The sequence below is a fragment of the Ceratotherium simum genome, chromosome 7, assembly GCF_057802395.1.
Source record: "Ceratotherium simum simum isolate JZ-2026a chromosome 7, ASM5780239v1, whole genome shotgun sequence".
Classification (NCBI taxonomy): domain Eukaryota; kingdom Metazoa; phylum Chordata; class Mammalia; order Perissodactyla; family Rhinocerotidae; genus Ceratotherium; species Ceratotherium simum.
This window is the reverse complement of record NC_141906.1, coordinates 30735156-30758538: the sequence shown is the minus strand read 5'-3', so window position 1 is coordinate 30758538 and position 23383 is coordinate 30735156. Positions and strand designations below refer to the sequence as shown.

The following is a 23383-nucleotide window of genomic DNA, read 5'->3' as shown; positions in this document are numbered from 1 at the left end:
ATGCCTCTTTCCCCCTAAATTCTTGTGTTTCCTAACAACAAAGACGTTATCATACCTAACACTGTACGGTTATAAAAATCAATTTAGGGCCGACCCCGTGGCTTAGCGGTTAAGTGCACGTGCTCTGCTGCTGGCAGCCCGGGTTCAGATCCCGGGCGCGCACCGCTTCTCCGGCCATGCTGGGGCCGCGTCCCACATACAGCAACTGGAAGGATGTGCAGCTATGACATACAACTATCTACTGGGGCTTTGGGGGGAAAAGATAAATAAATAAAATCTTTAAAAAAAAAAAAAATCAATTTAACAGTGATAGTATGTTCTATCTATGGTCCATACTCAAATTTGACCAATTGTGACAATACTTACCTTTATAGCAATTTTTTTCCAGTCTGAGATCATCCACTGCATTTAATTGTCATATCTCTCTAATCTCCTTTAGTCTGGAACAGTTCTGCAGGCCTTCTTTGTACTTTGATATTTTTGAAAAGTATGTCCAGTTATTTTTTAGAATGTCTTCCATTCTGGTTTACCTGAATCACTTATTACTATGATGAATGAAAGATGATGATTTTCTAACTCCACCATTCCCTGTGCATTTATTAATTGGCATTCTACTATATGGAAGAGTTTTCCCTTCTCCCATATGTATTTATATTGGTACAGACTCATGGATTTTACATTATTCAATAGCTTATAATCCATTACTGTTATTCATTTTGATGCTCAAAATTATCCCAGATTTGGCCAGTGGGAGCCCTTTCAACTGGATTCCGTGTCCTTTCAACGTGTCTCCATCCTTTTCTGAGCACATCCTTATTTTCTGGCACAAGATGATGTTCCAGGCTCATCTTACGCAGACATGTGCTGCATAATGATATTTCGGTCAATGATGGATTGTATATACAACAGTGGTCCCATAAGATTAGTACCATATAGCCTAGGTAAGTAGTAGGCTATACCATCTAAGTTAATGACGCATTTCTCAGAACGTATCCCCGTTGTTAAATAATGCATGACTGTATTAATAAATCATCTACCTAGTTTTTCTTAATCCTGGTAAGGTTTAAGAAATGTATATGCAGTCTATTAGTGTTCTTACTATTGTGGTATTTTGAGGATGAGTTAATTTATTTGCTAACAATCCGATGCTGCTTCTAGCTCCAAAATTCTGATTCTGATTCTAGAAGACATTCCTGTTAACTCTCTTCCTTTTGTTTTCTATAGGTAACTGTGGAGCTTGTTGTAGATAATAAGGATTTCACTGGTGTCACTACTAAGTTAAGTAGCAGCACCCAACATACCCCACTTTGTGCTCTTACAAGTCCAGATAAGACTCTGTCAGAACCTAGCCAACATGTTACCTGTACCAAAAACCCACAGAACCTAAATCAAGTTCATGAAGAAACTGCAAAGAAAGCACAGAATTTGGTGTTCTCCAACCCGAAGTCACCAAGCCCTGTTGTGCCAAATCCTTCAACCTTCATGGCTGTGCCAGCCTCTCATAATTTAGTAAATCAGACAAATGGGTCAACAAAAGAGAGTGCTTTGCTGTTGCATGTGCTGTTGATGGTGCCAGATGGGAAAGATTTTGTTACTGGAGAATCTGAGAAACCACCACCATGCAATGTTTATTTAAATTGCAAACTCTTCAGCACAGACGAAGCCACCAGATCTGTCATCGCATGGGGCACAACACAACCAGTCTTTAACTTTTCTCAGGTAACTTTGTACATGTCTTAACATTCCATATCCATTAGGAATGTATGGGAGTGGGAGACAAGTATGTTTCCCAAATCACAATTCCATTGTAAAAGAAATCTAGAATGTTCAGACTGGGAAGCACCTTTGTAATTTTTGGTGTACAGATCCAATCCTAGTATTGGATGGGAAGAGGAAAAGACATTTACAACATTTTAGAACTTTTTGTCTTTATTTCTTTCTGTCCTGACTTGGTTGATATGGTTTCCCACTATTTTTTTTGCCTGAATTCTGAGTTCTTTTCCTTTCTGCTTCCTCTAGAACTTTAATTGGTTAAACTTCCCCCTTTCTTTTCTGCTTCTCCAACCTCTCCTTTATTTATTTATTTTTCCTCATTCTCATGTATTCCTCCACTTATTTCAATACTCATCTTACTTGATTTCTCTGTAGAAGTTGAAGCTATTGCTTAAATTGTTTCCTTTCTTGATTTTTTAAACTCTACGCTCTTATTTTCTTCCTGACTCAACAACTGTTCTTTTTCAGTCATTGGGCCAGTAGAAAAACTAGGAAAAGAGTGATGACCCCAGCATTTCTCCCTTTCTCTTACCTTTAATTATCGGTGCTCCTGTTCATTACTCTAGCCTCAGTACTCTTCCGAGCCAACCCTCTTTTCCCCATAGTCACCACTATTCTCATAACTTCAGCTATCATTTGTATGAAGATAACTTCCAAATCCACACTCCTGTGTAGGCCAGACGTTTCCCTCTAGTTTCAGATCTCTGTATCTAACTACATGCTGGTCGTTACCACCTGGATGTCTCAAAAGCACTTTCCACTTGGCACCTAACACATCACCTGGCTTATCGTTAGGTAATCAATAAAGATGTGTAAATGAAAGAAGGAATTCGAATGTGTCCAAATCTGAATTTATTATTCCTTCTAAACCTATTCCTACTCCTCCTGTCTGCCCTAATTCATAGTATAGTTTACTCAGAAACCCAAGCAGAACCTAAAAGTTGTCCTTGACTCTTTCTTACATAATTATTCACCAAGTTCAGTAAATGCTGCAAACTTAATTATCTCTGGAATAAATCCTCTTACCTCTACTCCATTGCCACTGCTTTCATTCAGGCCCTCACTTTCATTCCAAAAAGCCTTCGGTCTGGCCTACCTGTTTCTGGCCTCTCGCTGTTCATTCCTTCCTCTGTGTGCCAACAGGAATGATCTTTCTAAAACACTAGCCTGAATATTGACTACAAGACCCTTGAAGAACTGACTGTCTATACTTCTCCAGTCTTGACTCCTGCCACTCTTCCCTTCACACTAGATAGTCCAGCTATGCTTGACTACTTGCAGTTTCCTGAATATTCTCTTTTCCTACCTCTGTATCTTTACATGCGCTGTTTCTTCTGCCTTGAGTTTTCTCTCAGCCTTCATGACTCCTATTAGGCAGAGCTGTTTGTACTAGTTAACTCTTGCTTATCCTTAAGATTTAGGGTTAGTTTCTCTCGGAAGCTCTCTCTGAAATCTCCCTATTTGCAGGTTAGGTTGCTGTGTTTTACTTTTTTTGATATCAGGGAACAGAAATGTGCTCAGGGTACCTTATGTAATTGGAGTTTCTTAGATGGATACAAAAGTAGCTGTGCCCCGGTTCTCTGTTCTTCTGGTGTCTTCCTCTCATCATGCCTACATCATTTCTGGTTTCGCCCTTTTTGCCTCTCATGTTTTCTGTTGGTTTCCTCCTTGGGGCTTAGCTCTCCTCAGTTGTTGCAGTTGTACTGCAGCTTGGGTTCCTTCAAGTTGGTGGGCCCTTGATTCTGCCATTAATTTAACTGACTCTGGTTCTCTTTGTGACTTCTCTTTTCTCTTTCAGCTACCGACTGGCTGGTCAATTCTAGAGTAATTTTACACTGAAAATCCAGATAAACAATTGACCTTACTATTTAGCAAGACACCTATTGGGCAGTGATTTTTGCCTTAGGCCATACCACCCAACCAGTGGATTGGCTGCCCTTTGATTGGGTGCTCAATCCTTGTCTAGGCAGTAACCATCTTTGTTTCAAAAACATCTGTCTCTCAGCAGGGGTTTACAAATGGGTCAATTTGCCTTAGAAATGGTTAGATGAGCTTGGCTGGCATCATGATTGACATGTCTTACAACCTTCTCTGTGTCCTCAAAGCCCCATCCTATATGAGGTTTGTCATCGGAGAACTCATACCATTTCACATTTGGCCTTTGTATGTTGGTCTCTAACACCAGACTGTGGCTTCAGACTGAGGATACAGAGTGGGTTTTATTTTAATGTCTTCAGCTCCTAGCACTGTGCGTGGCACGCAGTATGCTTTCAGTAAATGGTTGCTGAATAAAAGTATAAATTAATCCTTTGTCTCAGATATGGGTTTTTGTTTTTTGGTTTGTTTGGTCATTCCTCTCCCCAGGTGATTCCTGTCTCTCTGTCTTCCAAATACCTGGAAAGGCTTAAGAACAACGTGATGGTAATTGAAACTTGGAACAAGGTGCGGAGCCCAGGACAGGACAAGCTGCTCGGGCTGGTGAAACTACCGCTGCATCAGTTTTACGTGTCATTCAAGTAAATAGGATCTTTTGGAGTATTCTTTATTTTACGTCTTTAACTTTGTATGGACTGAAAAGGAATTCTTTTGGTTTGCAAACATGACTAGCCCAAAAATTCATTGGAGGACTTTTCTCAATTTCGCTAGAGTTGCTGCTCTTTGTCTTATGTTAAAGCAGTCTTATAGACGTTGCTTACCATGTTTCATGCCCTATGCTAAGAACCTGACATATATCAAGTCATTTAATCCTCACGACAGTCCTCTGAGGCAGGTAACTTTAATTTTCATATTTTACACATGAGCTAACAGAGGCACAGAGAAGTTAAATAACTTGTCATATATGTCATAAGTAGTAGAACCAGGGTTAGAACCCAGAGAGCCTGGCTCTAGGGTCCACTCTCCTCATCAAGAAGCTCTACTGCCAAAGGTTATCACCTCACAAAACTAAGGCTTTTGTTTTTTTCTCCTTTTTTTTAGTTGTGATATTAGTATTGTTTACATCAACTATTTGCAAGATCTCCGTACTGAGTATTGTCTTTTAGACCTTCAGATTTGATTACTGCACTTCACTTACCACTACCCAACACCTAGATGGGGTATTGATTTACCTGAAGTTTAGTTCTTTCCTCAGTACAGACTGTTCATTTTTTGTTTTGATTCAAGGTGCTGATTTTTAATTATTTTAGCACTGACCTCTTTCCTAACAGCCTTCTCATGGTTCTGTGTTTTAAATGCTGTGTTTTACATTTTACAAAGACCACTTTTGTGGGCACTATCTCATGTAAACTTTTCTATAACCCCAAGAAGTATTATCATTATCCCCATTTTACAAGTGACAAAACTTGTGCTTTGACTTGGAGAAGCCACTTCTCTGGCTTTCTTTTCATCTTCTGTAAATTGAGGGTGATGATAGATCCCTATCTCCCTCTTGGAGCAATTGTGAGGATCCAATGAGAAAATAAGTGGGTAAGCCTTCTGTGAACAGTTAGATGCTTATGATGGTAACATTGGAAATCATGGTCAGGCTAAGGAGTACTGCTGGAATCATGGATGTCACTGTCAACTGTAGGCTTTTGTTTTTTTCTCCTTTTTTTTAGTTGTGATATTAGTCTGGTCTGGTAGTCCCCCACTTCTCATTTCATTAGAGCCCATTCTTTGCTGAGAGAGCATAAAACAATAGTAGCTACCAATTACTGAGCACTTAACATGTACCAAGCATCATAGTTGGTATTTTACATTTATCTCAGTTTAGTCCTAACAAGAGCCCTTTGATGGAAGTTTTACCACCTCCATTTTATAGATGAGGAAACAGACTTAGAAAGGCTAAATTGATTATTTAGTCATACAGCAAGTAAGTGGCTGAGCTAAGATTCAGCTTGTGTAATGAAGAGCATTTGGACTTTTTCCTCTTCTGTTAATAGTGGATAATATCAACCTTTGCAGTGTTAGAAAGATTATAGAAACTCTGTAAAGTGCTTACTACACAGTAAGCACTCAGTAGATGGCAGATATTATTGATAATATTATCTAAATCTTATCTGCCAGACCCCAAACTCCATAGTTTTTCTAGTTGACACAGTGCGTACCTGTAAAATAATGCAATTCAGCAAGCCTCTACTGAGATAGTGCTCAATCCCAGATGCTGGGCTTGGGGCCATGATGATACCGATGATCAGACACATTCCCTGCCCTTAGATTGCTACATTTGAAATTTATCTGCCTGGTAATTTTTATTTGTTGGATTATGGATAGAATCATATGTTTTTTCAAACCACCATTACTTTTCTAGTTAAAGATTCATTTTTAACAAACTAAGAAAATGAGCCAAGTAAGAAATGAAGCAACTCTATGACATGATTGATGATTGGTGTTTGTTCATCCACAATTTCTCTCCCTTTAGAGATCCCAAGATTTCTCACCTGCTGCTTGATGCTCAGTACCCAGTTGTTGCTGTTGACAGCTACATGCCTGTGATTGATGTGTTCTCAGGCCACCAAAATGGAAGTCTTCGAGTCTTTTTAGCTATGGGTTCTTCCCATCAGATAATGGCGCTACAAAGATTAAAGAATGAAGAAGGAACACTTCCTCCCTTCAGCCCTAGGCCAGCCCATTTCCTGGACCAGCCATCTACAGCATCTGTTGCTCTGGTAGTGACTAAACACTTGATTGTTTACAAAAACTATAATCTCATTTCAAGTTGTACTACATGATGTTTTGATATATGATAAGTTGTAAAATGATTACCACAGTCAAGCTAGTTAACTATCACTTGACCTAGTTACTTTTTTTTTTTATGGTGAGAACACTTAAGATCTACTGTCAGCAAATTTCAAGTATCATAATCTCATTTTATCTTGCATGTTTTAGTGAAACCATTGCCCCCCTCCCCCGTCCTTATTTTAGTAGTGAAAGGATCAACAAAAGAACACAAAAGAACATACTTGCACTCCAGTGCTTGCTATAGATCAAAGGAATCATTGGTATTTTTCTTTTCAGGTTTAAGTGGATATCTGTGTCCTCTGAGCTCCTGAATGTGTATAGAAAATTGAATTGGACAACCAGATCTTAATCCTGTAATTTACTAACTTAATTGCCCTTAAAACATTGGGGTGAACCTAAAACTGCTCTAAATAATTTAAAAAAAAATAGATAATCCGGGAAAAAAAAACTGGGGGGTAAGAGGTGGAGAGTGATCCCAAATGTAAGTCAGCAAAATCTTATTCTGTTTCTTGAGTAAATTCATGTTGGAAAGTTATAGTGAAGTTCCTTGCTTTTTTACTAAAAACTTAAAAGTAATTTGTTTCGTACAGTGCTGTACAATTGAGAAAGCACGTTGACGTACTTTATCATGTTTATTTCCCTAACTACATGGAGCGGGTCATTGTCATTCTCTTTTCTAAGTGATGAAATAGAGAATCAAAGAGGTTATGTTACTTGTCCAGGGTCATGAAGCTAAGAAGGGGGGAATTGAGGTTCAGACAAAGGTCTTTTGACTCTAAGTCTACTATATCCTTCCTCTATATCATGTCCTGCTATATCTTAACATTTGGTGTCTTTACCAGTATAGCCAAATCTCAGCCTCCACACCATTTAAATATGTTATGAGTTAAAATCTGAATCTGAATGACAAAATTTAATGTCTTTAGCAGAGAAAGAACTATTAGGAAAATATCTGTTAGTAGGGAATTGTTTATTTGTTATGAACTCATTTTTCTTTACTGTTTCTATAATGTATTAGTATCTATCAATAGATAATAGTGATTTTTTAAATTTAAAAATAACATAAAAGCACAAATAAAGAAAAGCATATATAATATTCCCACGTCTTATTTAGGTATTACATGGCCCTCACATCACAGTGTAGACTCACTTTTTTTTTTTTTTGAGGAAGATTGGTCCTGAGCTAACATCTGTTGCCAATCTTCCTCTTTTTTTGTTTTTTCTCCCCAAAGCCCCAGTACGTAGTTGTGTATTGTAGTTATAGAGTGGTAGCCCTTCTGTGTGGGACGCCGCCTCAGTATGGCTTGATGAGTGGTGAGTATGTCCACGCCCAGGATCCGAACCGGTGAAACCCAGGCCGCCGAAGCGGAGCGCACAAACTTAACCGTTACACCACCAAGCCGGCCCCTAGACTGAGATTTTGTTAATTCCATACTGAAAGTTAGAAAATGTTACTCACTGTGAGCACAAAAGAAGTCCTTGAAAGGTATAGTATCTACAGATAAAATTGTTTTTCCTCCTGCACTCATGTCCCTCATCCAGCTCAGCATCTGCAGAACTGAATTCTTAAATTATTGTAATACCGTATGGCCAAATTGAGCAGCTGCTGTAATTCTGAGAGATTTTTTTCCCCATATTTTTATTCTCTGGGGCATCAAATTGCAGGTTTTTCTGTTTCCCTAAGGAAAATTTCTGAGAAGATATCACTGACATATGTTTTTAGATTTCAAAGCAAAAACCTAATGCAATCTCTGTTCCAAATTTATTGGATTAGTAGTTAGAATGTTAGATCAAATCAATATATAAATCATACAGTCTGATCCTAATCTGAATCTTGAATTTCCCCTTCAAACAGTCCCAATAATCCGTTATCTAGTGTCTGCTGAGGCTGTGTAGAATAGAGGTAAAGAACATTGGCTCTGGAGAAAAGTCAGACTACCTGCGTTCAAACCCTGGTTCCACTGTTATTAGCTATGCATGTTAAATTAGCTAATATAAGTGAAGGGCTTAGTACAGTACCTAGCACATGGTAAATAATAAATACAGTATTAATTGTTATTAGTGGAAGTACCTTTGGTAGCAGTGTATCCACTACCTCCCCAAGTAGTCCTTACCATTAATGAATAGTCTCAGTGTTATTTCTAACTTCATTAAGAATAGTAAATAAGTAAATTAGTACCTGTTTGCTTCAGATAAATTTCTTTATCCTATTAAGGAAATAGCCTTCTATTCCTAGTGTACTAAGAATCAGAAACAAATGTTGAATTTTATCAGATGCCTTTTTAGCCTTTATTGAGATAGTCATGTTTTTTTCCTTCATTCCATTAATACACTGGATTACATTTGTGGATTTCCTAATGTTGACTCAGTCTCACAGACTAGAGTAAATCCAGCTTGATCTGATTACAGTGAGCAGTTGTGAGATTTATACACAATGAAAGTTAAGTATCTGTTTTAGTATCAGCTAATTATGCTTATTTCTTCATCTATACTCAGACTTCGTAGAGAAGCAGGAATATTCTAAGCAAGTTACTCTTTAAAGCTCACCAGCGTCTCTGTTTTGTTTAATAGGCAGAGGACCAAGGAAACGGATTGATGGAGCACCACTTTGATCTCCACGTAGACAAGGTTAAAGGGCTGGCCCCTCTTCAGGCAACAGTCTGGGGAGAAGCAGATTGTTATGTCCAGTACTACTTTCCAGTTCAAGACTCGCAATCCAATGTGCTAAAAGGACCTGAGTTCCCTGAAAATGGTAGGTTTGGGAGATTAGGGCTTCTCATTATTGTATGGTTCTTTTACTGGATATACTTAGGATTTTTTTTTCCAGAGTGAATTTTGCATTCCTCAATGTTTCTAGTCTTACCTGGGCAGTACAGGAGATAAGCTAAGTTTTTATTTTTCTTTTCTTAAATTGTTTTTTGTAACTTTGTTGTGAGGTGATTTCAAATTTATGGAAAAGTTGCAAAAATAGTACAAAGAACTTGTGTATACCTTTACCTAGATCCATCAATTATTTACATTTTTGTCCCATGTTGTATCATTTGCATGCCTACTCACTGTTATATGTAAACGTACGGTTGCTTCTCATTATCCATGGTAGTTATAGTCTATAAAGTCATAGAGAACACTGAATTAGAGAATACTGAACCATTGCTCCTGGGGGAAATATGTACATATACATAATCTCACATAGATCATAATCTTAAATCCTAAAAACAACTTACCCTGGTAGATTCTATTTTCTTTACTTTACAAAAGAGAAAACGAAGATCAGAAGTGTTAAGTGACTGAGGCCGCCCCCTAACAAGTGCCACGGTTGGCGTTCAAACCCCATCCAACTGGCCCCAGAATCAGAGCTTCTTGTACTGCACTGCACTGCCCCCTACCATCTCCATCTTCTGGTCATCTCTGAGAGCTGAAACAAGAAGGCAGAGTTTCACCTTGTTTGATCTCAGCTGGGAATGAGCAAGTTGCGTCACTCAAATTTTTTGCCATTCTGAGCATGTCAGCAAATGATCGCAGAGTGCTGCCAGTATTGGTTTTGGGGTTCAAATAAGGGACTTGTATCCAGACTTTGTAAAGAACTCTTGTAAATCAATAATAAAAAGACAACCCAATTGAAAAATGTGCAGAGGATCTGAATAGGCATTTCTCCAAAGATATGCAAATGGTCAATAAGTACATGAAAAGATATTCAACATCATTAGTCATTTGGGGAATGAAAATCAAAACCACCATGAAATACTACTTCACACCCACTAAGATGGCTATAATTAAGGAAAAAAAAAAAAAAACAGACTAACAGGTATTCACAAGGATATGGAGAAATTGGAATCCTCATACATTGTCCACCAACAAAGGGATCTCTTTCTTCTGTATTATCATGAGACCTTAGAGGACCATAGCTACTAGGGAAATGGACCTTGGTAGGAGTAATACAGTCCAAAGATATAGATTCTGGTTCCAGGTCTGTGACCTACTAGCTCTAAAACCTTTGGGTTCACCATGTAACCTAAAGGTGTCCATATCCCATCTGTGAAGTAGGAGTAATAACACCTGCTTTGTTTTCTTTACAGGAGTCTTGTGAGGATAAAATTGAATAATACTGGATATTAACATACTGTTTTACCACATATAATGCACTAAATGATGTGTTGGATTATTCTGTATTGCTTTTCTTTTCCAAAGGAATCACTCTGAAGCCTTTCAGATCTGCAACCACACTGTGTATTCCAGATCCTGTCTTTAATAGTGAGCACCATCACTCTCTCCTGTTGCCAACTGATGTTCCAGTGCAAAGGCTCCTACTCAGTGCCTTCTCTGCACACGGGCTTGTGCCTGGAGGTGGAGTCCAATTTGAAATCTGGTGCAGGTACAGTGTGGAGAACCCAACCCTGTGCCTAGGAAGGAAGTGCACAATCACGGAGCATCCTTCCCTTAACCAGTCTAGATTGAATTGTAAGGCAGCTAAGCAGTCCTTTCTGCCCTGTTTTATATTATTTGGGTTTGATAGTGACTCTTATCCAGAATTTACTGAACTCTGTTAAATTATTAGGCTCTTAGGAGCTGTTGTATCTCATACTTCTGACCACTACTTACAGTTTTAAATGAAGTTATGTCAATTTTACTTCCCAGTCACCTTTATTCTGCTGCTCTTCCTGCCTTATTTAGTTCAGGTCCTCATCATATCATTTCTAAATTACTGTGATAGTCTCCTAACTGGCCTCCCCACTTCTAGATTCCTGTCTTATAATCTGTTCTTCCCACCACCAGAAGAATAGCCTTTGTAAAACATAAATCCACTCATGTCACAGACTTTGGCAGATTTCAAGGGAAGATAATGGCATGAATACAGATGTTCAGCTTCCCCGTTTGCATCCCTGCCCTCAAGGAACCAACTAAAATGACTAAAAGATTATAAATATAAAAGGAGAGGAAACAGCATCAGGAACAGAACTAGGGAAGAGTACCATCCACTTGCCAGAAACTTTTCCTAAATACAGTCAGGTGGAAATTAGGTTATATTTACAGTTTTGTGATCTAAGAGGGGGATGTTTTGACATGGAAAGGAAATAGAGTAGGTACTGACAGATCCTCATTATCCCTCAAAATTTGAGGGACTTGTGCCTGAGGCCATAGAAGAGATTGGGACTGTTCCACTTAGAACCACCTGTGCTGCTGCAGGATGGACGTTTTCAGGAGTGGGGCTACTCCCGAATGTCCGGGACAGATGCAAACAGAAAACCTCAAACAGAAAGCCTGTGGGAAGCTGGGCTTTGTCCTAACACTGGGTGTAATTTATGGGGTTCCTCCTCCACAGAATGGGCAGTAAATCCAGCCAGACACAACCACAGCTATATACCACAAGTACAGAACAATCAGGCTCCAAAGATAACTTGATACTGAAAGTTGATCCCTGGGGCAGACTGAATTGTTCATCCACGTAATTCCTCCAACTGACACTTTGTGCTTTTGTGGCTTACAGATACTATTATCCTAACGTGAGAGACCAGATGGTCGCCAAAGGAACCTTACCATTATCAAGGATCTGTGCCGTGGTAACCATGCAACATCATGAGGATGTGGGAATACAAACCTTTAATCTCCCTTTAACCCCCAGGCTTGAGAACAGGAAAGAACTGAGGAACCAATCATCAGGTAATTGAAGACTAGTTTGTCTTGCCCTTTCAAAGTCAGTGTACATAAATATTCCTTTTCTCTCTAAAGTATGATTCTTCACATTTTGTGGTACTTACTCTTTTAAAAAGCTGATGAGGGACCAGCCCGGTGGCGGCTTGGTTTAAGTTCACTTGCTCCGTTTCAGCGGCCCAGGGTTCGCAGGTTTGAATCCCAGGTATGGACTGATGCACTGCTCATCAAGCCATGCTGTGGTGGCATCCCACATACAAAATGGAGAAAGATGGGCCTGGATGTTAGCTCAGAGCCAATCTTCCTCACAAAAAAAAAAAAATCTGATGAAAACTATGAGACACGTCTTAGAAAAATGATTGTAGACTATACACTGCAAATTCTGCAGACAATTTTAGAAAATTCATAGTTCCGTAGACTGTCTATATAAATGTTGCTTGTCTCATTTCACCTTTAACTTCAACAAGCATTTAATAAGCCCTCGCAGTATAAATCCTAAGTGTTATATAGGTATACTTGGACAATTATTATGCCAAGGCAACATAAGCAGATGCGGGATTGGTGGAATATAGTTTAACATGAACTGGGAATTCACTGTAAGGGAGGAGAAGGTTAGGATTTAAAATTGGAAGGGATTAATTAGAATTTGGAGTTTTGAATTATATCCTAACGGTTCCAGCAGAATGACTACCCTCTAAGTACATCATCAGATAACTAGGATTAGCCTCCTAAATCAAGTTACTATGCGTGCTTGCTGGAGAGTGTGTGCTGAAACAAAAGGTTTTATCTTGCCCTGATTAAGATTGAGTTGTTCCTCCTGACCCTCATTGATCAGCTTGTTCTGTTTTCCCTTAAAGCTTTCCCTGAAGTATAATAGTGGGATGGTAGAATTTTTATAAAAAGATGGCATGTGAAGGATGTTTCAGATGGTGGTGGTAAGAGGGTGATAGAAATATAGTATGAGTGTGAAGTCTTTTAAAAGTTTAAAAAGAAGAAAGGCTAGAATCCATCTCAATTCTATAAAAATAGCTGGGAGTTTAGAAAATCCTGGATTAAGTTCTGCCTCTGATAACTATGTGATCTTGGCAAGTAATTGAATCTCTGAGCCATTGTTTCTTGGATGTAAAGTGAAAACAGTAACTTCTGTTCTGCTTTTGTTAATCCTAAAGTACAATAATATAATGTGATTCTGACGACCCTGGACAGAGTCTTTCGCTGCTAAGGCCCGTTATTATTCATTAGGATTGTAGTGTTTATCCTCTTCCTTCCTGACCAGGACTTGGGGTTTGGTGGAACAGAAGTTCTTCCAACCGACCTTTTTTTTTCTTTTTTCTTTTTCCCTTATTCCAGGTTTACTGGATGTGGGCCTGAGGTACAGACGTACTCCAAGGACAGCAGAGGGAGTTCTTGCTGCCCGAGCTGTCTCTATCTCAGTCCAGATTATCAGAGCCTGTGGCCTGCAAGCAGCAGCCAAGTAAGTCCACCTCCGAAAAGCAATTCTCCAGTTTTTCTCCACTGCAGTCCACACAATATATGATGCTCAGATACGCAGAACTTTCTTGTGTACAATTTCCAGTTCATTAACCACAACTCTACTTTTTTCTTTTTCTTTTTCTTATAAGACTATAAGTGAATAAATCACATGCAAACTTTTGCTATGTTATCTGTTATTAGCAACTTAGTTCCTTAACTTTGTCCAATAATTTTATCTTCTACCCTACTTAACCACTTATGCCCAAGGTCATACCCTACACCCGCAGACCATACCAGGACCAATTACTACAATGCCTCTATAATCTCATGTTCAGTCTCTAAGTATCACCTCCTATTTTGTTAGCTTGTTCCCTTTCAGTCTGTTCTCAATACATATTGAAGCCAGTGATCCTGTGAAAACTGAAGTCAGATCTTGACACACCTCTACTTAAAACCCACCAGTGACTTTCCATCTCATTTAAAGTAAAAGCTAGACTCCTTGAAATGGCTATAAGACCCCACATGCTCTGACTCTGTTATCTTTATGACTTCATCTCCTCCTGCTAGTCTCCCCTCTACTTACTCCATTCCAGGCACTGCCTTCTTATTGCTTCTGAACATACCAAGCTCATTTCCCCCTCAGGGCCTTTGTCTTGCTGTTTTCTCTGCCTAGAACACTGTTTCTATGTATAAACAACATGGTCCTCCCCTACCTTCTTCAGTATCTTTGCTCATATTTCTCTCTACCTTGAATGTTCTTCTTCCTTTGTCCACTAAACAAACTCTAGTTTTCCTTTTTTTTAATTTTATTGAGGTCATGTTGGTTTCTAACATTGTGTAATTTCAAGTGTACATTATTATATGTCAGTCTCTGTATAGACTACATTGTGCCCACCACCAATAGTCTAATTTTTATCCGTCACCATACATATGTGCCCCTTTACCCCTTTATCCCTCCCCCTACCCCTTTCCCCTCTGGTAACCACTAATCTGTTCTCTTTATCCATGTGTTTGTTTATCTTTCACATATGAATGAAATCATATGGTGTTTGTCTTTGTCTTTGTCTTATTTTGCTTAACATAATACCTACCCATTTGACAATTTTGTCTTTTTTTATGGCTGAGTAGTATTCCATTGTGTGCGTGCGTGTGTGCGTGTGTGTGTGTGTGTGTGTGTGTGTGTGTACGTACACATCACATCTTCCTTATCCATTCATCAGTTCATGGGCGCTTGGGTTGCTTCCATGTCTCGGCTATTGTGAATAATGCTGCATTGAACATAGGAGTGCATAAATCTCTTTGTATTATTGATTTCGTGTTTTTTGGATAATTACCTACTAGTGGGATAGCTGGATTGTATGGTATATCTATGTTTAATTTACAAACTCCTATTTTCTTTCAAGACTTTGCAGCTTTTTGGCAGCCTTCCTTTATCTCTTCCTACATGGAGACAAAATTGGTGCTTTGTCCTTTGTCTGTTAGCACCTTGGTCACAGCACATATCGCTCTGTTTCAATTATTTGCGTTCATGAGTTTTCCTCCACTAGGCTGTGAGTTCCGCTAGTCACAGACACTGCCTGAACTTCTCTCTGCCCTCCGACCACATAGCACAGTTCTAGCACATAACACGTGCCCAGTAAGAAAGAGAACCAGGTCATCCTCCTGCTGCAGACTAGTTCACTTTGGACATGAATTTAAGAAAAAAGAAGCAAGTGCTTCTTAACTTTTTCCCCTGTTGTAACTTAAAGTCAGATTGTTTGCCTTTAACTTCATTGTTTTGAAATGACTAATTGAATGACTGTCCCTGTGAGATTTGATGCTGAAACAGCTGGTAAAATGTTCAGTGTAGTTAATATTTTTCCTCACTAAATTCTCCAAATAGACTTTTTTGGTAATTGCCCAAGAACATCTTAGAGATAGTGTAAGTGATACCAGGGCAATTTTTCAATCATGTCACTCCCTCACATTAAAACTTTTGATGGTTTCCCATTGTCAGTAGCAGTGGTCTCCTAATTTTAATTATGCATTCCTGTTAATATAAAAATAAAAATTTAGCATACCCTCCAAATATGTGTATACTTATTCATGTATAAATCATCATCAATGGAATACTACTCAGCCATAAGAAACGATGAAATCCAGGCATTTGTGACAACATGGATGGACATTGAGGGTATAATGCAAAGTGAAATAAGTCAGAGGGAGAAGGTCAAATACCGTATGATTTCCTTCATTAAGTAGTAGATAATAACAACAATAAACAAACACATAGAGACAGAGATTGGATTGGTGGTTACCAGAGGGGAAGGGGGGAGGGGGGAGGGTGAAAGGGATAATTCGGTACATGTGTGTGGTGATGGGTTGTAATTAGTATTTTGGTGGTGAACATGATGTAATCTATGCAGAAATAGAAGTATAATGATGTACACCTGAAATTTATAAAATGTTATAAACCAATGTTACTGCAATAAACAAAAAATTTTTAAAAAATAAATAAATAATCTTCATGTACTACTACACTAATATTAAATACATTATAAAATATATCATAAGTAGTAAAACTTTAATATATAAGATAACAAATATAGAAGTTTTAATATTTTCTTCTTATGCCGAAATAGTTTACTCCGTGAGCCCCCCCGGGTTGTACACAATCTACTTTAGAGACTACTGGTCTACAGGATAAGGTTCAACCTGCTCAATTTGTCATTCAAGGCCCTTCAAAATATCTTAATCTGAGTCTTGAAAGAAGAGTAGGAGTTATCAAAATGCCCAAGAGAGCTGAAAATTACTCTGGTCAAAGAGAAGAACACGTGCAAAGTCATGGAGGCATGAAACTTATGTATATGGGGTACCTGTTCTGTGTAAGACCCAGCCATTCTTAAATATGGTACTAAATTAACTACTATTTAATGGACAGAGAAAGACTTGGAATTTAGATACTCTGTAGATCTCAGAGAGATGGAATAATAGATAAGAAACTCAGTAGTTCCTCTCTCTGAGGGTTCATGGGGAAAGTCAGAGTGGATGGCAAGCAGTTTGTTGTAAGTCCCGCATTTGGTCTGTTTCAGTTTCAAGAAGGAAGGGCAAGAAACCAGGCCAATTCTAACACGCATTCTTCTGGTAGGTTGAGGGAGTTCCATAGGATGTGAGACAAAGGATGGTGTAAAGGGCACAGAACTACGCTAGAAATCAGACCCACTGGCGTCTAGTCCCACCCCCTTCTCCCACTGGCTGTGGGTGATCTTGGGCTAGTTTCTGTACCTTCTCTGGGTGTCAGTTTCTTCATCCTGGAGGAATGGAAATTATGAACACTTCCCCTGATTTTATAAGAATCAGTGTAAAAATGAACAAATATGAAGTCACTTGATGAATTACCAACTACTCTACAAATGTACAGATTTTTTCTGATTACTTCCATTTATAAAGATAATTAATGTTACCTTTATTAGTCAGTAGAATAAGGTAAAATCATATATAAGTTTTACATTGCCTCTTATTGAAGAGAGGATTTCTTGGTGTTATAAACTTACCCCCTGCCTTTGAATCTTCACTCTGGTATCCAGATAGCAGGTGCTCCAAAGTCAGCCTTCTCCAATCAAGAGACACCCACCCTCATTTTATGTGCCAGTGGTCTTCCTGAAGATACACTTTCAGTGTCTGTGTAAAGAAGGCACTTCTTTCTTATTCACTTGAGTTTTCTAACTCACCTGATCTTTAACTGAGAGTGAGTAGAAACTTCTTTGGACATAGCCAGTAGTTTTTAAGTTCCATGAGGGTAGGAAATCGTAGCTATTTTACTGCTGTATATCTAGCTCTGAACCTAGTGCATGATGCACAGAGCAGATACTCAGCAAATAATTACTGAAGGAGCGAATACAGACCAGCTTGGGGCCCAAACTTTTCTGTCACATCACTGCCATCTCTTAGAGTTCCCTATTAAGAGTCCTTTCACTGCCCATAGGCAGGTTCTCTGCTTAGTAAACATTATCTAATGTAATTTTTACAACACTCTGAGTATTTAATCCTTATTTTTTAGCCACTGCTAACATTTGATTTTTCTTTTTTTTTTATAATTTTATTTATTTATTTTTTCCCCCAAAGCCCCAGCAGATAGTTGTAGGTCATAGCTGCACATCCTTCTAGTTGCTGTATGTGGGACGCGGCCTCAGCATGGCTGGAGAAGTGGTGCGTCGGTGCGTGCCCGGAATCGAACCCGAGCCGCCAGCAGTGGAGCACGCGCACTTAACCGCTAAGCCACGGGGCCGGCCCTGATTTATTTTCATCTCATTTTTCCTAGGCATAATATATACTTCATAGTATACTGTTGTATGGATGTACACCAGTCTACTATTAATAATCACTTTGGATTAATTAATTTCATTAGAAATGAAATTACAGGAAGCTTCCAAATATACATACTTCTTCAGTATCTTGTATCTTTATGCTGTCCTCATTTTAGTGAAGAGGAAACTGAAACTTGGAAGAGGTGGAATAACTTGGACAAGGTCACACGTTTAAGTAAATGTTGGAAACAAGATTTAAACTCAGATCTGTATAACTCCAAAATAACTACTCTCTACTGATGTATACCAAGTACAGTAAGGATCTTAGAGGAGGGAATCCCTAAGTCTGCTTTGGGGCTATTAGGGAAAGCATCAAAAACTGGTGACCTCTTTGCCTAAATGTCAGTTTTATACCCTTGGAGAATTTGGACAGAGGGAGTTTGTCACACTGTACCCACAGACAAAAGATGTAACTATTCTTTATGAATGTCAGTTAAAGGTGGGTAGATTCTATCTGTACGTTGTGGAACATCTGTACTGAGAAAGAGAAAAGCAGGGCTGGCCCCGTGGCTTGGCGGTTAAGTGCGCGCGCTCCGCTGCTGGGGGCCCGGGTTCGGATCCCGGGCGTGCACCGACGCGCCACTTCTCTGGCCATGCTGAGGCCAAGTCCCACATACAGCAACTAGAAGGATGTGCAACTATGGCACACAACTATCTACTGGGGCTTTGGGGGGAAAAGTAAATAAAATTTAAAAAAAAAAAAGAGAGAAAAGCAGCCCCTGACATCTGGGAATAGATCTGACGCTTGTAGCCGGGCTTTGGTGTTTTCCTGTTGAGCATAAACAATCTCACAGAACACCAGCATCAGATAGGGTTGCTCTGTGACCATTACAAATGAGACAAAAATAAGACTACTCCATAATCTTGTCTAAGCACAAACCAAAACAAGGTCGTTATGAAAACCACAAAAATACCCAACATCCCCCCATCCTAGCTAAAATGAGTGACTGCTGCTGCCTTACCAATGACAGCTTTAGCCTTTTTCTAGTCTTTCCTCCTCCTAGATAAGATTCATTAAGAACACCAATCCAGAGCAAAGCCCCTCTTCTTTGAACACACCTCCCAATCGGCTAACATGAGCCCGATGCTATAAGTCATTTCTGATACCTTCTTACTAAGATGCCCCACAATTCCCCACACGTGTGTGTTCTCCCTTATTGCAATGAACAGTAAACCCAGCTTATTCAACTACAGTTGGTTCCTGGTGGTCTTTGGCTGAAGGATGTTGACAGTACAATGGAGTGTCCTTGGAGTGTCACTCTGGTGAGAAGATGAATGTTATCTCCTCACCCCCATACACATACACTAGGATATATAGATTATTAAGAAAGCACATTATGGCACTGCCAAAAGCCTAGATAGGAAACATGGTCGTTACTGTTCTTGGTGGCCTCATGGAATAGTGGAGATATTTTTCTAGACAGTCAGGCTAATTTCTGCTATTACCTTCTTCTCGTTCCCACCCTTCTCCCCTACAGGGCTTTGGCTGAGCAGGAACCAGCTCTACAGTTTAGCGCTACGGTTGGGGTCAATGCCTTTGTCACCACTCATCTCTCCTTCCTGCCCAAGGGAGAACAGCGCCGAACCCGCCCTGTGGCCTGTTCCTTCTGCCCTGAGTTCTCCCATCACATTGAGTTCTCGTGTAACTTGGTGACTCAGCACTGCAGTGGAGAAGCCTGTTTCCTGGCAGAGCTGTTGGAGTTTGCAGAGGTCACTTTTGCTATTTATCATGAAGATACTAAGTCAGGTAAGCACCAAATGACTCATCACAATCAGAATTAAAAAGGGCTCTGATTTGAATGGTATAGCCCTTCCTAGGAGATATATGCTGAAGTGTTGAGGAATGAGGGGTTGTATTCTCTGCAACTCCCTTCTGAAGGGTATGGCAAAAATAAGTAGAATATGTCTTGAGTGTGTGCATGTATGTGTGTGTGAGAGAATATAGAGAGAGATAAAGCCAATGTGTCAAGATGTTAGTGGGTGAATCTAGGTGAAGAGTGTATAGGAATTCATTGTAATATTCTTGCAATTTTTCTGTATGCCTGAATTTTTTTCAAAATAAAATGATTTAAATATCTCTCTCTATATATATACATGTGTGTGTGTATATATATATATGTATATGTATATGTATATATATATATATATACGTGTGTATATATATATATACATATAAATGATTAATGATCTAGTTAAAAATGATTTAGAGGGCATTCAAGCTTTGACTGGAGCAAGATTATCTCTAGTGTATCTTCCAACACTGAAATTCAGTGATTGTAAATGAAGGGTTATGTGGATATACTGTAAACACAAGCCCTTTGGTCAGTAGACCGCCAAATAATCTCTCTTTTTTGTTTGATTTAACAGCTAATGATATAGCCCATATCCAGTCATTGAAAGATTATCTGCTTGGAGTAGTAAAGGTTCCAACAAAAGAGCTGCTGGTCAAGAGATCTGGTAAGGATCCTGGATTTCGCTTTCTAATCCTACCCTTTCCCCTTCATTTCTCTGCAAGAGATCATCTTGTCTGGCTCCCTTGCAAGATACGCAGAAGAAAACATGACTCCTTAATACATGCTTCTGGATTCTCCCAGGTACCTCAGAAGTTTTCTCAGAAACGTTTTAAGTCCTCTCCTAGTCATTTCAAAGTTCTTCTAATAAAGCAAAGAAACTCAAAACATTGTACTATCATCTTACTCCAGGAAAGATGATGATGATACTACTAATAATAAATATGGCAATACCTGTTACATTATATGGCACTTTGTAAAATATTTTATGAGATCTTATTTGAGCCTCATGATAACCCTGCCTGGCAGGGATACAGGATCTTATTATTTTCGTTTGACGGATGAGAAAACTTAGGCTCACAGAGGTTAAGTGATTTGCCAAAACCACACAGCTAGTGAGTGGAGTACAGTCCTGTGTTGCTTAACAATGGGGATACATTCTGAGAAATGCATCATTAGACAATTTCATCATTGTTTGAACATCATAGACTGTACTTACACAAATGTGGATGGTGTAGCCTACTGCACACCTTGGCTATATGGTACTAATGAGACCACTGTTGTATATGCGATCTATTGTTGACCAAAACATCATTATGTGGCACATGACTGTACTGGAAATCAAATCCAGATTCAGCCCTTCTTTTTCACTATATTCTCCTCTCTCACTGAAGAAGGAATAAGGGTATGAGGTAAAGGCCCAAAGAAGACACAACCACCAAGGCAGTCTGGAAATACTGTTCCCATCCTACTTATTACTAGCTTGGTGACCTTAACAAAGTGATCTTGACCTCTCTGAGCCTCAGTTTTCTTAGCTGCTTGATGGAGACAGTTATTCCTGACAAGTCTGCAAAGTAGGAATTGATAAATAGGATACATAAAGTACCTGATACATAGTAGGCACTCAGTAAATGTTAGTTTGCCTTCTCTTGCCCATCTTCCTCCCTAGGATTGTGTAATCTAGTTCCCAGCATTCTGTCACACATCTCCCAAGTTTAAGTGAATTGAAATTTGAGCAGTACTATAATAAACAGATACTATGTGCCTGCCAGAGAGATGTCTGTACAACTTGATATAGGGTTCAAATCTCACTTCTGTCACTGTCATCTAGAACAAGTCACTTGATCTCTCAGATCCATAGTTTCCTCATCTATAAAAATGGAAATAAGAAGATCTTCTTTGCAAGATTATTGAAGCGTTCAATGAAATTATACATCTGAAAGATCTTGGCATGGGGCTGGGCACACAGGACACCTCAGTTTCCTTCCTTCTGAAACTTACTACAGAGTTTGTCAGGGAACAGGCACCATCCGGGAAATCCCGTCTCTACAAATTAAATTTAACCCCTTAGAAATAAACCTTTTAGACAATTTGGGATATATCATTTGTCTTTGTATTCAGGGTTATTCTAAAGTGAACATTCTATTTTGTTTTCTCCTGCCAATAATCTCAATTATAGAATCACAGAGCAAAAGGAACCATCTCATCCAGCAGTTCTGAAGTTCTGAAATGGTGTGAAATTTTGTGTGTTATGTGTATTTGTGCGTTTTTCTGGGGATAAATTTATAAGTAGAGCCAAAGGAGTCTGTGACCAAAAATGTTAAGAACCGCTAGATTGTGGGGAAATTAATACCCAGAGATGAGAAGTTAGTAAAGCTGAGGCCATAAGTTCTTAGACTGACCAAGCCAAAAAGAGTCTTAGAAATCAACAAGTTCAGCCTCCTCATTTTACAGATGAAAACTGGGAGGGCCCAGAAAAATTAAATGCCTTTTCCAAAAGTCATAAAATCTTAAGTGACCTTTGGCAAATCAATCTCAGTAAGTCCAAATCTTCTCATCTATAAAGTATAATTAGTAAAACCTTTCCCCGAAAATTGCTGTGAATATTATTACACCAATTCACAGTGTGTTTTACATAATTATGAAATCCAAAAAGCTCAAAAAATCAAGTTTTTTATTAACCTATTGAGAAGCCAAATCTGACCTCACTGACATGATACTATTTAATCTTTATTTTCTGGGCGGGCATGGTGGCATAGCATTTAAGTTCGCGCACGCCACTTTGGTGGCCCAGGGTTCACCGGTTCGGATCCCGGCGCACACCAATGCACTGCTTACCAAGCCATGCTGTGGCAGCGTCCCATATAAAGTAGAGGAAGATGGGCACAGATGTTAGCCCAGGGCCAGTCTTCCTCAGCAAAAAGAGGAGGATTGGCAACGGATGTTAGCTCAGGGCTGATCTTCCTCATAAAAAAAAATCATAATCTTTATTTTCTGACTCAGGCCACTGCCTGATTATGTAGTTTTATTGGAACACGTAATGCCTATTCATTTACATATCGTTTGTGGCTACTTTCTCACTACAACAGCACAGTTGAATAGTTGCCACAGAGACTATATGGCCCAAAAGCCTAAAATATTTACTATCTGGCCTTTTACAGAATAAGTTTACCAACCCGTGACTTATATGACCACTGACTGTTAGATAATATTTGGTTTATGTACAGTATTACCTTTCTAAAATCTGAAAAATTCTAAATTCAGAAACAAATCTGGCCCTAAGGGTTTCAGATAAGATATTATCAACCTATAGTGGGTCAAGTGTAGACTTTGGAGCCAGCTAGACCTGGGTGCAAATCCTAGGTCTACCACTTGACAACTATAATAACTTGGTCAGGTCTCTGAGCTTCCGTTTTCTCATCTGTAAAATAGAGATTATTATCCTATTTAACCGTCAGAATTCCACAAGGTTATAAGAAGAATTAAATGAAGTAATATATATAAAGCACTAGGAGAATTTCTGACACCTAGTAGGTGCTCAGTAACGAGTAGCTATTATTATTTTGAAATCTAGTGCTTGGTCCTTGGTATGTGTTCATTAAGTGGCAGTTCCCTTGGTGGCAGACCTGGGAC

At 39.0% G+C, this 23383-nt stretch overlaps 1 protein-coding gene across 6 annotated transcripts in view; it reads left to right on the top strand.

Moving 5' to 3' along the window:
• C2CD3 (C2 domain containing 3 centriole elongation regulator) overlaps positions 1–23383 on the top strand; it is a 123160-nt gene that overhangs the window by 45629 nt on the left and 54148 nt on the right. For all 6 annotated transcript variants that reach the window (XM_087433443.1, XM_087433445.1, XM_087433444.1 and 3 more), the window contains 9 exons: positions 1225–1719; positions 4138–4289; positions 6173–6419; positions 9064–9244; positions 10681–10864; positions 11978–12150; positions 13492–13615; positions 19439–19707; positions 20328–20417. In XM_087433443.1, the coding sequence (XP_087289569.1) occupies positions 1225–1719; positions 4138–4289; positions 6173–6419; positions 9064–9244; positions 10681–10864; positions 11978–12150; positions 13492–13615; positions 19439–19707; positions 20328–20417 (1915 nt within the window). The remainder of the gene's footprint in view (positions 1–1224; positions 1720–4137; positions 4290–6172; positions 6420–9063; positions 9245–10680; positions 10865–11977; positions 12151–13491; positions 13616–19438; positions 19708–20327; positions 20418–23383) is intronic.